The sequence below is a fragment of the Vidua macroura genome, chromosome 11, assembly GCF_024509145.1.
Source record: "Vidua macroura isolate BioBank_ID:100142 chromosome 11, ASM2450914v1, whole genome shotgun sequence".
Classification (NCBI taxonomy): Eukaryota; Metazoa; Chordata; class Aves; order Passeriformes; family Viduidae; genus Vidua; species Vidua macroura.
The window spans coordinates 21,022,919-21,037,251 of record NC_071581.1 but is presented as its reverse complement, the minus strand read 5'-3'; the positions used below and the strand labels follow the sequence as shown (position 1 = coordinate 21,037,251).

The following is a 14,333-nucleotide window of genomic DNA, read 5'->3' as shown; positions in this document are numbered from 1 at the left end:
CCTCTCCCACACTGCTGGGTTTGGGGGCTGCATCCCCCCGAGGTGTGGGAGGTGCTGGTTTTGGGGGCTGCATCCCCCCAAGGTGTGGGAGGTGCTGGTTTTGGGGGCTGCATCCCCCCAAGGTGTGGGAGGTGCTGATTTTGGGGGCTGCATCCCCCCGAGGTGTGGGAGGTGCTGGTTTTGGGGGCTGCATCCCCCCGAGGTGTGGGAGGTGCTGGTTTTGGGGGCTGCATCCCCCCGAGGTGTGGGAGGTGCTGGTTTTGGGGGCTGCATCCCCCCGAGGTGTGGGAGGTGCTGGGTTTGGGGGCTGCATCCCCCCGAGGTGTGGGAGGTGCTCAGATGGGTGGGATGAGGGGCTGAGCTCCCCGTGGATCAGGGCTAGGAGGCTGCTCCGGGGTGGGATGAGGCAAGAGCAGGGTTTATTTATTCCCTGTGAAATAAATCATGGAATCACAGAGAGGTTTGGCTCGGAAGGGCCCTTAAAGCTCATCTCATCCCACCCCTGCCACGGGCAGGGACACCTTCCACTATCCCAGATTGCTCCAAGCCCCTCCAGCCTGGCCTTGGACACTGCCAGACCCTTATTCATGCCAGGGGAACACCTTGCAGGCCCCAAGTGATGCCCTGAGCAGGAAATTATACCTCTGTAGTGATCATCTTCTTGTGGAAATCAGCAAAATGAGGGGCCTTGCTCTGGCTGTTCACTCATTCATGAAAATTCATGATGCTCTGCTGTGTGCTGAGAGTGAGTGGAACCTCTTCAGGGAATAATGTTGGGAAGGCAGTGCCTGTTCTTAGGGAATGCTCATGCACCCATTGCAATTTTTAAGGATTTTTGATGCAAAGGCCAGAATCTGTCTTTGAAAAGCCAATATCAAGCCCCAAAATACAAACATTTGCCTTTCAAGTTTTGCTTTCTGCAAGCTCCCCTTTTTTTTTTTTTTTTTTTTTTTTTTTTTTTTTTTTTTTTTTTTTTTTTTTTTTTTTTTTTTTTTTTTTTTATGGTTGTTAAAAACACTTTAATTGTGAGTTAAACAGCTGAATCCAGGGGCAAATGACCATCAAGCCTCTCCTGTAACTCCTGCAAACTCCTGCAAAAAAATCCTTCCTTGCTCAGGAGTTCAATCAATGCCAAAACCAGACCCAAGGAGACCAAAAAATCTCACAAGGCAGATGCTAAACCCCAGTGTTCACCCCTAAAAGACAATCCCGGAGCTCACCCTGCCCAGCTCCTCCATCTCCAAGTCATGCCTACTTTAACACAGCTCATTCATCTACGTCAGCATTACCTGACTCAAAGCATTCAAAATTCATCAGGTTCATTTTAAAATCGAGGCATTTTTAAACAGAAGGCATTTTTAGCTCTTGTCTGCTGCTTCCCAAGCCTGGAAGAATGACTTTTCTGCAATAGCCTGGGTGGAAACCTTGCTTCCAAACCGAAGCTGAAAATCTTGCAAAATCACATGATTCCACAAGCTGGAGCTTCTAAAGGGAAAAAAAAAAAACAAAAAACCTTCAGCTCCAGGAGCAGATGTCACCCAACCACGAGGAGCCCCATGGGATATCAAATCACATGCAAATATCCTGAGATTTTCATTCAAAGCCATGAGAAACCCACCCCAGTGAAATGACATTAACACTGTGCTTCAGAGCTGAAGTCAGCCTCTGGTGTGGGCCAGGGAGAGGGGCTTGGGGGGCTCCCCAAGGCTGGGGTCCTGCACAATTCCCTGGAGGATCTCAGCCTGGATAAAAGACTCGGGAAGATGGAGTGAGGGTCTGAGGCCTGTCTGGCCATTTCTGCCTCATGTTCTTTTCTCTGAGGTCAAAATCCTTCTTCCTCTGGCCTGAGCTGTACCTGAAACTAAGCAGCATGTTCCAGGGAGAGAAGTAATTACCATGAGTTCATGGCATTTATTTTTAATGAGGCTGGTCAGAATCTTCATTTAGTATTTTGATTCATTTTTCTGTGCTCGGCAGCTCCTGACGTCTCCGGTTTTGCTCTCCTAGAACCACTGCGAGCAGCTTCGAGACCCAGCCCGGACAGTGTGATGCTCCATCACCAAAATCTTGACTTTTCAAATGGATTATCAGGTTCTGGGGGGTTGTTAGGAGCAGCTCTGGCTGTGTCTGGGTGCTGCAGGAACGGGAGGATTGAGGATCAGGGCGCTCTTGTATCTGCTTGTTTCCGCCCACTGTTTAAAGTGCATCAACAATTCCTTCCCGGCAGCAAAACAAGGGAAGAGCTGGTACTTTTAAGGTAATTCTGCCATCCGTGCTATGAATAGATCCTGAGGGAAATTTGCCCTCTCTCTCTCGTGGCTTCCCTGTGCAGGAGCTCAGGGGAAGGCCGGGCTGGGGAGAGGCACCAGGCCGCTGCCATTGTGGAATCTGGGAATGGTTTGGGTTGGAAGGGACCTTAAAGATGTCCCATTCCAAGCCTCCTGGCTGGCAGTGGTTCATCCCAGAGCACGGCTGTGCTCAGGTGAGGGGATGCAGCCCCCTCCAAGGCAGGCAGGTCCCACACAGCATTCCCGCTCTACCCTCCCGGAGCAGCCCTTGATGCTGGCTTTTGGGAAATATTCCATGCTTTTCCCCTCCTCAACCACCCCCCCAGCCATTTGGTCGGTAGCTCCTGGTGCACCTGCTAGGAGAGGTGTCACCAGTGCCACTGCAGGGGTGGGAAAGTGGGACAAGGAGCAGGACAGGCTGGCAGGGCCCCACCCCGGCAGCTCCCAGCGCTCCGCTTCCCTCTCCCCGTGGCAGGAATATTTCCCAGCCCGGGCCAAGAAAACCCACTTGCCTACTCAGCCAGTGCTAACAATGCAAACACTAATTATATTTCCCTCACCTATCAAAGGATGATTCATTTTAGGTGAGTGGGCACGGAGATTACACAAGATGAACACCACCATGCGACCGCCCGGCCCTTTCGGGGTAGCCCTCCCGAGAAACAAGGATTTAGGGAGCGTGGGACATTCAGGATGGGGAGAGGACTGGCAATAGGATGAGGCTGGTTCCCACAGACACCCCCAGCCTGTCCCATTCCCTCAGGGATGCTGGGCAGTGGGTGCCCAGGATGGGGCTGCTCCCATCCCAGAGCCCCTGTCTGGTTTAGGATCCCAGTTGTTCAGCTGGGAAGAGGTGGGAGGAGGAGGAAAACAGCATTGCTATGGATGGAAAGGGCAAAAACAGATCTGGGGGCTTCCTTCAGCCACCCCACCTCACCCACCCCCACAGCCATGATGGTTTCAGCAGCTCAACCCAAGCCCAGTGCAGAGGATTCCCATGGGAAATCTGGAGCTGCAGCTCCAGCTGTCCCCGGGGTGAAATCACTGAGCACCCCCAAAGTATCGGAGGCAGGAAGCAGCTGTGATGTCTCCTGTCTCCAGACCTGATCAGAAGAGGGTCTCCAACCCACTGCCCCAGGTCGCCCCAGCTCCACGGCCAGCACCCCCAGCCTCACAGTGGTGCTGATCCAGGTGGATGCAGCCCTTTCACCTGGAGCAAGGGAGCAATTCCTGCTCCCACTCCGGAGCTGGGGTGAATCAGACAAGTGCTCCAACTCCAGCACCCGAGCGAAGCAATCCTTGGGAGCCTGGTTTATGTAATACCAGGTGCTCTGGAGGGGGGCAGGAGGTTTTTTGGCAGGAAGATGAGGCTCCATCAGCAGTGCTGGGGGTGTCTGAGTGCGTGAGGCCACGGGGACAGCAGGACGGCGCAGAGGCCGCGTGTCAGCCGTGCCAGGGACACTCGGCGACGCGTGGGCTCCTGGGGGAGCAGCACAGCTCCCTGGGCTCTGTGTGGATGGACACGAATCCCCCGGGCTGGGGGAGCAGGATTTGCTCTCCCCGGGGGTCAGGGAGCGCGTGGGAAGGGCGTGGGGGGGCTGGTCGGCGTGGGGGGACGGGCGTGGGGCGCGCGGCGTGTGCGGCGTGGGAGGTGTGAGCTCGGCAAGCTGCGCGTGGGGGCAGCGCTGCCTGCGCCGCCTGCGGGGCTGGCGGGAGCCCCCGGGCCACCATGTGCCACCCCCGACACCCAACACGCCCAAGAGTCCAGCAGTCACCCCAAGAGCCCTCCCAGCACAGCGCTGGGGCAGGGGGAGGTGTGCCCTTCCCCACTGCCGTGCAAGGGAATGGGAAAACCGGAGCCAGTCCGTGGATCCCGGGGCTCCCCGAGCCTCGCTGCGCATTTAGGGCCCCATCCCCAAGCCAGGGCTGGGGAGCTAAAATAAAATGATGTGCAAGGGATGAATATTTATCTGTGGGTGGCAAGTGACAGATGCTGGGGCGAGGATTCTTGGATACTTCAGTTTGCTGGAGGTAATAACTGGAATAGATTAATGAGAAACATCCTTCCCTACCGCTGCCTCGCCGGTGCCACCGCTCCCGCACACAGCGGCCTCTGGGACCCAAGCACACAAAGTTCAGCAAGGCTTGGTGCCCAGAAAGGCTGGAGATGCCCAGCTTTGGTGGTTTCCACCCAGAATGGAGCCAGGCAACTGAGAAAGGGACGTGGCTTCTGGGTGCTGGGAGCTGAGCTGGTGAAAGTGGCCTTGGGGGTGGTTCTGGCCCAGCTGAGCTGGGGGAAGCTGGTGTGGAGGAGCATCCACAGTTACCAGCACTCTGCATTTCCCCAGCACGGCATTCCTTCCTCCTTGGAAGGTTTGCAGAGTCCCAGGGGGAACATTTTGCCACAGACCCTGCCCTTTCCCAGCACTGCTCCTCTTCCCTCCTCCCGAAATCGCGAACACGCGACGTCGCTTTTGGGTCCCCGAGCACCGGGAAGCCGGGCTGGCCTGACAAGATGGAAGGAAAAGCTCTTTGCTTCTGGTAGCTTCTCAGAAAACGCTGAAACTGCTGCTAAGCCACCCCAGTGTGGGGATGCTGCCCAGGTTTCCCTAAAAAACGCTGCGCTGCAGAGGATGGGGAGTGTGCCGGGGCGGGGGCACGTGCGTGGCCGGGGACAGGGCCAGCCCTGCAACACCCAGCCCTCAGAGACCTGTAGTTAGTCCAGACTTGTGTCTGTCCTCCCTCAATCCTCCCAGGCAGGGGCTGGGTGCCAGGAGGAGACAGCACCCACGTTGGGAGCAAGCAGAAACCTCCCCACAGCCCCTCCTGAGCGCCTTGGATGTGGGAGACGGCGACGATTCCCTGCCCAAGCTTTATTTTTGACTGAAGGACTGCTGGGATTTATCCATGGCTTCCAAACACACACCCGGCACATCCCAGCTCAGTCCCCAGCATCCTTCCAAGCAGCTGAAACAAAAGGTTGCAGCTCTCTTTTTTTTCTCGGGGAGAAAACAACCGGCACCAAATTATCATTAAAAATCCCGAGGTGGTTCCGCCTCTCCCTGCGAGAGCACAAAAAAAGCAGCTGCAGGTGAGGTTTAACCTCCCCTCCCTGAGCAACCACAAAGCAGCAAGCTGGGCTCTCCAGAGCAAGGTCTTGCAGCACCTTTCGGCAGGGCTGCGATGGAGCTCCCCGACGCTGCAATTCCCTCACCGGAGCCGTATGGAAAACCATAACATCCTAAAAATAACCCCTGAGCCTGCTTTAGGAGGCCACGATTCCCGGGAAAACCGGGGGCCAGCGGAGCCCAGTGCCCCCGGCTGCTGGCAGGTAGGCCTGCCTCAGATTATGGTGGCAATTCCGATTGTGGAAGTAGCCACAACCCAGGAGAGAGGATGATACAGCCACTTACAGCACGGCACCAGCTGTTTCTCCCAGTTCAGCCCTAAAGCTTGTTAGCCCAGCATTTTTTTTTTTGGGTTTGATCACTCCAATTGGGTTTTCTTGTTTTTCCTCTAATCCCAGTTTCCCCTCAGCATCTCGTTAAGCCGTGTTGACGGCAGAGAAGAGCTCTGGTGATCCCTCTGAGCCCCTACGCTAAGCATTAAGCCGTAAACTAGGAATGTAAGACTCTTGTCTGAATTAAATCTTTTCCCTGGCATCGTTGAGCGTGGGGCTGCCTTTGGAGGGGCTGGAGGAGGTGCAGAGCCCCCCACCCCTGGCTGGGAGCTCTGGCAGCCCTGGAGCTGCCCCATCCGCCCCAGATCCCCCCACACACACACTTGCCTCCATCCTGCCCCGCGTTGTTCCCATGCAAATCCTACAGGTTCCAGTGGCGCAGTCAGAAGTGCCAACCCCATGTGCAACTTGGGTTGTGTCCCCAAGGCCTGGCCCACCCCGTGCTCCGACCCCTCTGGGCCTGAGCTGGGCATCCCTCCACCAGCACAGCCCCTTCCACATCCCAAAAACCCGCTTGAGGAGAGGAAGGAGGGAGGACCCAGCGCCCAGAGACCCCATGGAGCATATGGGGCTACCTGTGGCAAAGAGCTGGGCTGGTGCCACGCCGGGCTGGTTCCTTCTCTCCTGCAGGGTGGGAGCACCCTTTGATCCAAGGCAGCAGGTTGCAAACTCCCAGAGTCCAACCCAAACCCCGCTGGGAGGTTCTCCCCACCACCCTCCACCCCACCTGCCCCAAGCCAGGAAGGGATCAACGCATCACCTACCTCCATCCGAGTAGGTCTCTGTCCCGTAGCCATCCTGTAATCCATTGCTCCAGGTGCCTTCGTACTTGGCCCCGTTTCCAGTGCATTCCCGGACCCCGTACCGTCCCTTAAATCCATGGGTCCACTCTCCTTTGTACACCCACTTCCCTTTGCTCTCCATGCCAATGCCATGGCGCTTGCCCTGCGCCCAGGTGCCCTGGTAAGTGTTGCCACTGGGCCAAGTGTAGACCCCCAGCACCTCAAAGCCGTGACTCCAGGAGCCTGAATATTCACCTTGACCCTTCGGGCCGGTACAGATTCCATGGCCATGAGCCTTTCCGTCCTCCCAGCCTCCACAGTACGACCCTCCATCGTCAAAATTAAACCTTCCCCCACTGGACATGCATGTAATTCGGTTTGCAAATCTCCCAAAAGGTGAAAAAAAAAAAAAAAAAAAAAAAAAAAAGGAAAAAAAAAAAAAAAGAATAGGAAGAAATGCAGGAAATAAAATGCGAACGATGACTTGGGGAAAAAGAAATAAATAAAAATTTCAAAAAATTAAATCAAATCGAACTCAATCGAAATCATGCACCAGATCCAGGGAGCTGCTTAAGCCAGTTTCTTGTGATTATTCATTCTCTGGGAGTATGTTGAGGATCAGTTCTCTCTTCCCCTGCTGTGGAAACAGGATCATTAAAAAAAAAAAAAAAAAATAGCAGCAAGAACAGCAGCAGCTATTGGATTTTGGTGCAAACGACTCCACCTAAAAACCATCCAAGGCAGGGAACGGGGGTGGGGGAAAAGGAGAAAAAAAAAAAAAAAAAAAAAAGAGGAAAAAAAAAAAAAAAAAAAAAGAGGCCAAATGCCAAGAGAAGGGAAAGAGGAAAAAAAAAAAAAAAAAAAAAAAAAGGGAAAAAGCGAGCGCTGGGCAGCCCCGGGGGGAGGATGCTCAGAGCCCCCGCGGAGCCCCCCGCCGCCGGCCGGGCTGGCTGGGGCGCAGGGCCGGGGGCAGCGGCGGGCGCGGCGGCATCGCGGGGCTCGGCAGCAGCAGCGGCAGCAGCAGCAATGCGGTGCCTCCTCCGCCGCCCTCCCGCACGGCTCCCGGCCGCTCCCGCACCGCGCACGCCCCGAGCCCCCTCCCGCCGCCTCCCCCTCGCCGCTCCCCGCCGCAAACCTCAGTGCCGGGGGGCCGCGCTGGCCGCGCCCGGCCGAGCCCGCATCCCGGCCGGAGGATGCTCACGGCTGAGCCGGGCTGCCGGCCCCAGGGGCTGCGGGCTGCTCGGGGGGCCCGGGCTCGCCCCGCCGCCTTCCCCCCCGCCGCTTCCTCGGCCGTTCCCTACGGGGATAAATCCCGCTCGTTAATGAGCAGGATCCTGGGCTTTCTGCTCTGCCTCAGCTCCCGGCGCCGGGCTCAGGGTGGATTTAAAGAGACAGGAACTGCGTCGCCTTCGCCTCGCAGCCCAGCAGGGCCGCAGCCCCCCGCAGCCTCCCGGGATGCTCCCGCGTTTTTATTTATCCCTCCGGCTCTCCCCAGCCCCGCCGCCGCCGCTCGCCCACGGCTCCCGCGGGCGCGGAGAGGGGCCGGCATCCCCCCCCGTGGGCAGGTGGGTGGGTGGGTGCGAGGGTGGGAGGACACCGCGAGTGGGGCCAAACGCCGAGTGTCCGGGCAGCCGCTGCTCCGTGCCGGCTCCGGCACGCCGCAGCTGCAGCACGGGTTATTTATTTATTGACGGGAAGGCTCCGCTCCGGGCTGCGGGGCAGCGCTCGGGAATCGCGGCAGCGCTCCGGGCTGGGTCCCGATCCAGCTGGGCTGCGGCGAGCCTCGCTCCCCTCCCTCCAGCACAGCGCATCCCACCGGGGTCCTCCCAATCCAGCGGGAGGCCCTCAGCGCTCCGCTCCGCAGATATTGTTTTTTTTGTTGGTTTTTTTTTTTTTTTTTTTCTCCCTGGGCTTGCTGGAGATGTCGGAATCCTCCCCAGGCAGCGGCGGCGGCTCGCGTTGTGCCCCTGGAGCAGGCGGGGTCCGGCTCCGCTGGTGCATCCCCCTGGATCGGAGCGTGCCCAGTCTTTTTGGCACCGGGATGCGTGTGCGGGGTCCGTGTGCCCGCAAATATCGATATATCTGTGTTAACACACCAGGGGACCACGCATCACTATTAAAGGGGAAGCTCTGCTGGAGAATAATTGAAAAGATGCTCACAAGTGCTTATAAGGCAAAATCTGGGCGATGGAGGAAAAACTCAGCTCTTCCCCAAAATCTCCACGCACCGGCTCGGATTTGCATCCTGCCATCGCCACCAGCGTTACTGGAGGGGTGGTTTTGAGCCAGACCCAGCCTGGCCAGGACTCCAAGGAAAAAAAGAAAAAAACCCAAACAAACGGTGTAACTGCTGGTGGTAGAAACCCGCGGGATTCAGGCTGTGCATCCCCTCTGGAAAGGCTGCTTATGCTCGGTACCTGCCTCACTGCCCACCCACCGGGAACTTTCAGGCTGTGTCTTCCCACTCAGTTGTTTTTTGGTTTTTTTTTGGTTTTTTTTTTCCCTCTCTCGATGCATTTTCTTGTCCATCCATGGAAACACATCACCACCCTCCTCTGGAAGAAAACCTTCCTCTCTCTCTCTCTTTCTCGCGGAGCTGGAGGGAAGAGATGCAACTGGAGTGGGTGGGAATTTTCCCACTGAAGCATTTCTTTCCAGCAGAAAATGTCTTTTCAAACTACGCCGAGTCCTTTGTGAATGCAAGAACTGTGCTCATTATACACTGGGGGGCTTTATTTTGTCCTTCCCTAAAAATCCCACACTCCAGGTGCTGCATTTTTTGGCAACTTCAAACTCCCTTTTTTTTTTCCCCACAGAGGGAGAATTTGGGTGGGAACCCCCAAAGTTTCCAAGAAAAACACCAGAACTGAAGTTGCTTAAACACATATAAAAAATTTGGCAGGGAACAAAAGAAATTCCAGTCCCCTTCTGTTGCTTTCTCAGTAGTTTTAGACAGTTATAGTGGTTTTACATGTTAATTAGCCAATTAATTATTGGCCAGCTGTTCTTTTGGTGGGGATTTGGTGGGATGTAGGGATCTGAGGCAGGCACCAAGGTGTGACACCCCTCTGACCACCGTGGGATGCTGCTCCTCATAAAGCAGGTGCTTAAAATAACAGCAAGTTTAATGGCACCTGGTGAAAAAGAAATTCCCAACAATCTGCTGAAGGAAGAGAGGAGAATGTGATCGACTATTAGGATGTGTGGCTTTAAAATGAGGGTTATTTTGGGAACAGCACCTTTGTACCTGAGGAATGGGCAGGTTCCACTCTAAAAATGCATCTAAAAATCTTCTGGTCTTGAGCTGATTTCAGTATCCTGGGGTGTTCCCTGTCTGACATGGCTGGAGCAGAGGGTTTGGTCAGAAAGGGACATTAAAGGGTTTAAGGTGGGCTCCACGAGGCTCCAAAAATTTCAAAAGCCACGTTGGAAGGCAAATAAAGCAGATTGCAGGTGTCCAAGGCCGGGTTGGACGGGGCTTGGAGCAAGCTGGGATAGTGGAAGGTGTCCCTAAGGGGTGGAATGAGCTGAGCTGTAAGATCCCTTCTGACCCAAAGCATTCCATGATTCTCTGATTGTGGGAATGCCAGGTGAAGGGCTGGATGAACCCTTAAAGGTGCCAGGGCAATCGTGGTGTGATGGCCAACCCTGACACTGCTGGCCCTGAGCTTATCCCAAATAAACCTACTTTTCCCAGACTTTCTCCAAAGGGCAGGATTTAGTTGAAAATAAAAACTCCTGCCCCAGTGAGCAACCTTGGGAATCCTCTCCAGGCCAGTTCATATTTCCTCAGTGCTGCTGATGTGCAGGAGGCTGAGGGAGAGGAAATTCCAGATTGGATTTCACACCAGCCCTGAATGCCAGCGGGCTTTTCCCTCCTGCCATGCCAGGTCTGCAGAGCTGGGCTGCAGGATTTCTCCAGGAGATGTGACTAACTGCAGGGACTTTTCCACCACAGGATACAGATGGCATTAGATAGGGCTGGCAGGGTTTTTCTTTAAATACCTGGTGCATGTGTGGATGAGGGGATGAGCGAGATGAAGTTTGGGATAATGACGAAAAAATACAATAAAAGGCAAATCAGCTTCTAATAAATCACAGAGCGTGGATGGGGGAAGAAAAAGTAGGATTGGGCAGTGGGAGCAGTGGGTGCTTTCTATCCATGGTGGAAATGCAGAGCTCCAAAGGGAGCAGCTCCTGAGGGTATCCTTGCCAGCCAAGCTGGGGGCATCAGGCTGGTGATGGAAAGGAGGAGGAATGATGCAACCAGTCCACACTCAAAAAACAAACAAAAAAAAAACAAACAAAAAAAAACAATTGGGAAAGAAAAACAACTGCAGCAAAAACAGTGGAACAAGATGGAATTGCTGAATAGGATCCTGGAATGCCAGGATCCCAGACTGGTTTGGGAAAGGGACCTGAAAGCCCATCCAGTGCCACCCCCTGCCATGGCAGGGACACTTTCCACTGTCCCAGGTGCTCCAGTCCCTGTTCAACCTGGCCTTGGGCACTGCCAGGGATCCAGGAGCAGCCACAGCTGCTCTGGGCACCCTGTGCCAGGCCTCACCTTCTCAGTATCCCATCCTAATTAGGAATTCCTTCCCAATATCCCATCTAAACTTCCCCCTTTCAGTCTGAAGCCATTCCTCCCCTGTCCTGTCACTCCATGCTGTTGTCTGAACTCCCTCTCCATCACCTCTGAGATCACCGAGCCCAACCATTAAACCCACACCTTAACACTGCTCCCAGTGCCTCAGGGTGGCAGGGAATTTTCCTGCCTGGAATGCTGCAGCCCTGTGTTCTAACCACCCTCTCCATTTGATTTCCACTCGTGCTTGGAGGTCTTGACCTGCCAGTCCTGATTGGCATCCCACTGGGATTGGCTGGGAGAGGTTCTGAGTCATTAACAACAAGGAGATAAATGATCCAGAGAGCTTCTGGATCAATATCCTGGGAAATAAAGCACGAGGCAGGAAGGGTCTGCAGCAGGGACTCGACACATTCTGCTTCTTTAAGCAGCCACATCCATAATATCTAATAAAAACCTTGGGATCCCTGGGGAATTCCATGAGTGATGGATGCTGGAGGTCCTGAGCTGCCAATATTAAAATATCCTCAGAACTTTGGGGGGAGGGGGAAAGATAATATCCTAATAAAAAAAAAAAAAAAAAGATTGTCTCCAGCATGAGGGAATTCCACATTTATCCTCACTCCAGCAGGTGAGGGTGGATTTGTCACTGCACCAGGCACGGGCCTTCGTGGCTTGATTGTATTTGTGATGTGCAAATGAAGAAAAGCTTAAAGTAGTAATGTATAAAAATCTATATATTTACTTGCCACTTTAAACGGTCCTGTTTCCCAAATCAGAAAATAATTACAAGTCAGATGAATTCAGAGCAGGACTTTAAGTGAAACATGTGTTGAAAAGGGAAAAACCTTTAAAAATATTTTATCCAAAAAGCAGCAACACAGGCAGGAATCGTTTTTAGAATAACCAACACCACTTGGAAAGGAAGGGAAAGAGCTGCCAAGACTGACACACAAAATATAAACACACAAAATGAAGAAAAGGGAAACTGGTTGTAACTAATAAACCTCAGAAGCTGGGGAAATTAAAGACACAAGGATATTTTTCCATGAGTTTTGAGCAGTGGGGCGATGCTACACGGAAATGGGAGGTTTATCAATGGCACAGAAAAGGCAGGAATGCTCAGTGAGGGATTTATCCTGGTAAAAAAGACAACATGCTAAGGAAATACTTTCCAGGAGCATCCAGCTGATGGAGCTCAGTGGTTTTAAACCAGCACAGCTTGAGAGGGTTGTGAAGGAGGTGGCCAAGGAGCTGTGTGGACAGTTAATGGTGGTTTCCAGCAGGCCTTGGAAGAGCCACTGGAAGCGCCAGAGGACTGGGAAAAGCCAGCACCACGCTCCAAGGGGGGCAGGACACCATGGGATTGAAGTGTTTGAGGCTGGGAGGTTTCTTGGACAATTACTGGAACCACAAAGGCTGAGGTGGGTAATGAAAAGAGGGTGGTATGATTGGTAATTAGAGAGGGTGGTGTAATGAGTGGCAAAGAGGAGTCTGAGGGAAACAGGCAGTGGAGAGCTCTGCAGGGAGGTAGAGATAATCACACCATGGAATTCCTCAGCCTTCCACACAGCCCTGGGCTCGCTCCCTGCCGTGGATGGATTGGGAAAAATACCAAATCAACAGGGCCTGCATGAAATAAATCAAACTGCAAAAGTGAGAGGGCTCAAGGTTCAGCTGTAAACAGGGAGGGAGCACCGAGCAGGGCAGCTCTGAGATGGAGTGACAGGACAAGGGGGAGTGGTTTTAAACTCAAAGAGGAGAGATTTAGATCTGATATTAGGAGGAAATTCTCTCTGTGAGGGTGGGCAGGCCCTGGCACAGGGTGCCCAGAGAAGCTGTGGCTGCCCCTGGATCCCTGGGAGTGTCCAAGGCCAGGTTGAACAGCCTGGGACAGTGGAAGGTGTCCCTGCCATGGCAGGGGGTGGGACTGGATTGTTTTATTATCCCTTCTAACCCAAACAGTTCCATGATTCCAATATCCTGCCTGTGCCACCTGCATGGATGCAAAGGCTGGGGCTCAGAGCAGGCAGGAAGAAAAAGGAGGGCTTTACTCCCTACCTCCAGCTCAGAGCCCTGCACAGTGGGACTCCCCAAAAATCACTTTCTCTGGCAGCACAGGAGGAGTCAGTGGTGGCTGTGGAATCCTGCAGCAGCTGCAGGGATGAGAAGCCCTCTGAGAGGGGCTCAAACTTGATGCATGTACAGATGTTGTTGAATAAACAGGGCACCTCCCTCCCTGGCCTGTAACCTTTCTGAGCATTGCTCACCTTCCACTCCTCTCCTGGGATTAAACAGGAGGTGCAGCCACCACCAAGCACAAGAGCCAAAATATTCCCGAGGTCTCCTACCATGAGATTGAAATGTGCTGCTTTGGAAAGCAGAATGATTTCCATTTTTGTTTTCTGCTCCATCCCTCCCCCAGTTAATTGAATTCCAGGAGTGTAACATCACCTGATGTTGCCCCTAAGTTTTCTTTTCTTCACTTGGTCTCTGGCTAAATTACCCCCAAAACCAATTAAAGATGATATTGCAGCAAGCAGAACTGCTGCTAATCTTCCGGAAGATTGGAATTTATGGAAGTGATTGAAATGGTGGGAAATTACATTACTTGGACGAGGTCAGCCTTGGAGTTGTAAGTAGCATTTTTCTTTTTTTAATATGTGGCTGCTTCAATGCTAATAATCTCACAGGTCAGGAGAAGCCAAGACCTGGGTTAACCAGAAAGGAAAACTCCTGCGTGTCCTTGGGTTTTTCTGCGGGGTTGTGAAGAGCTGAGGAGAAAAGGATGAAACGTTTGGCACCGTGCAGCAACCCTGCCAGGGGAAATGGCTTTGCAGGGAGAGGAAGGATGGGGCTGGCTAATGGGCATGTTCCAGGCATGTGGACAATAAATTACCTCGATTGTGCTCCCCGTGCTGGGCATGGGCTGAGTGCATTCCCTGGTCACTGCCTGTATCGCATTAACCTGCTGCACACAGGACGTGTCTGTTTATCCTGCCAATTACTGCCAATCTAATCAGCTTCAGCCGGGTAAAAATAGAGCCAGTTTCCGTGTGGAAATCAAGAGGCACAAAAGCAGCAGCAAAGAAGCTGATCCTGATCAGCCAAGCACATGGGAGGGAAAGGTTTGCAGCAGGAAATGGCTTGGATGGATTTTCCTTGCAGGCAGGTGGATCTTTTCCCCCAGGGCTGGATTTTCCCCAGCATCCATC

At 53.6% G+C, this 14,333-nt stretch overlaps 1 protein-coding gene across 1 annotated transcript in view; it reads right to left on the bottom strand.

Annotated features, from left to right (window-relative positions):
* Positions 1-7,148, bottom strand: part of JPH3 (junctophilin 3) — a 52,226-nt gene extending 45,078 nt beyond the window's left edge. Inside the window, exon 1 of the mRNA XM_053987147.1 lies at positions 6,513-7,148. Within this exon, the coding sequence (XP_053843122.1) occupies positions 6,513-6,894 (382 nt within the window). The 5' untranslated portion in view covers positions 6,895-7,148. The remainder of the gene's footprint in view (positions 1-6,512) is intronic.
* Between the last annotated feature and the right edge of the window lie 7,185 nt (positions 7,149-14,333).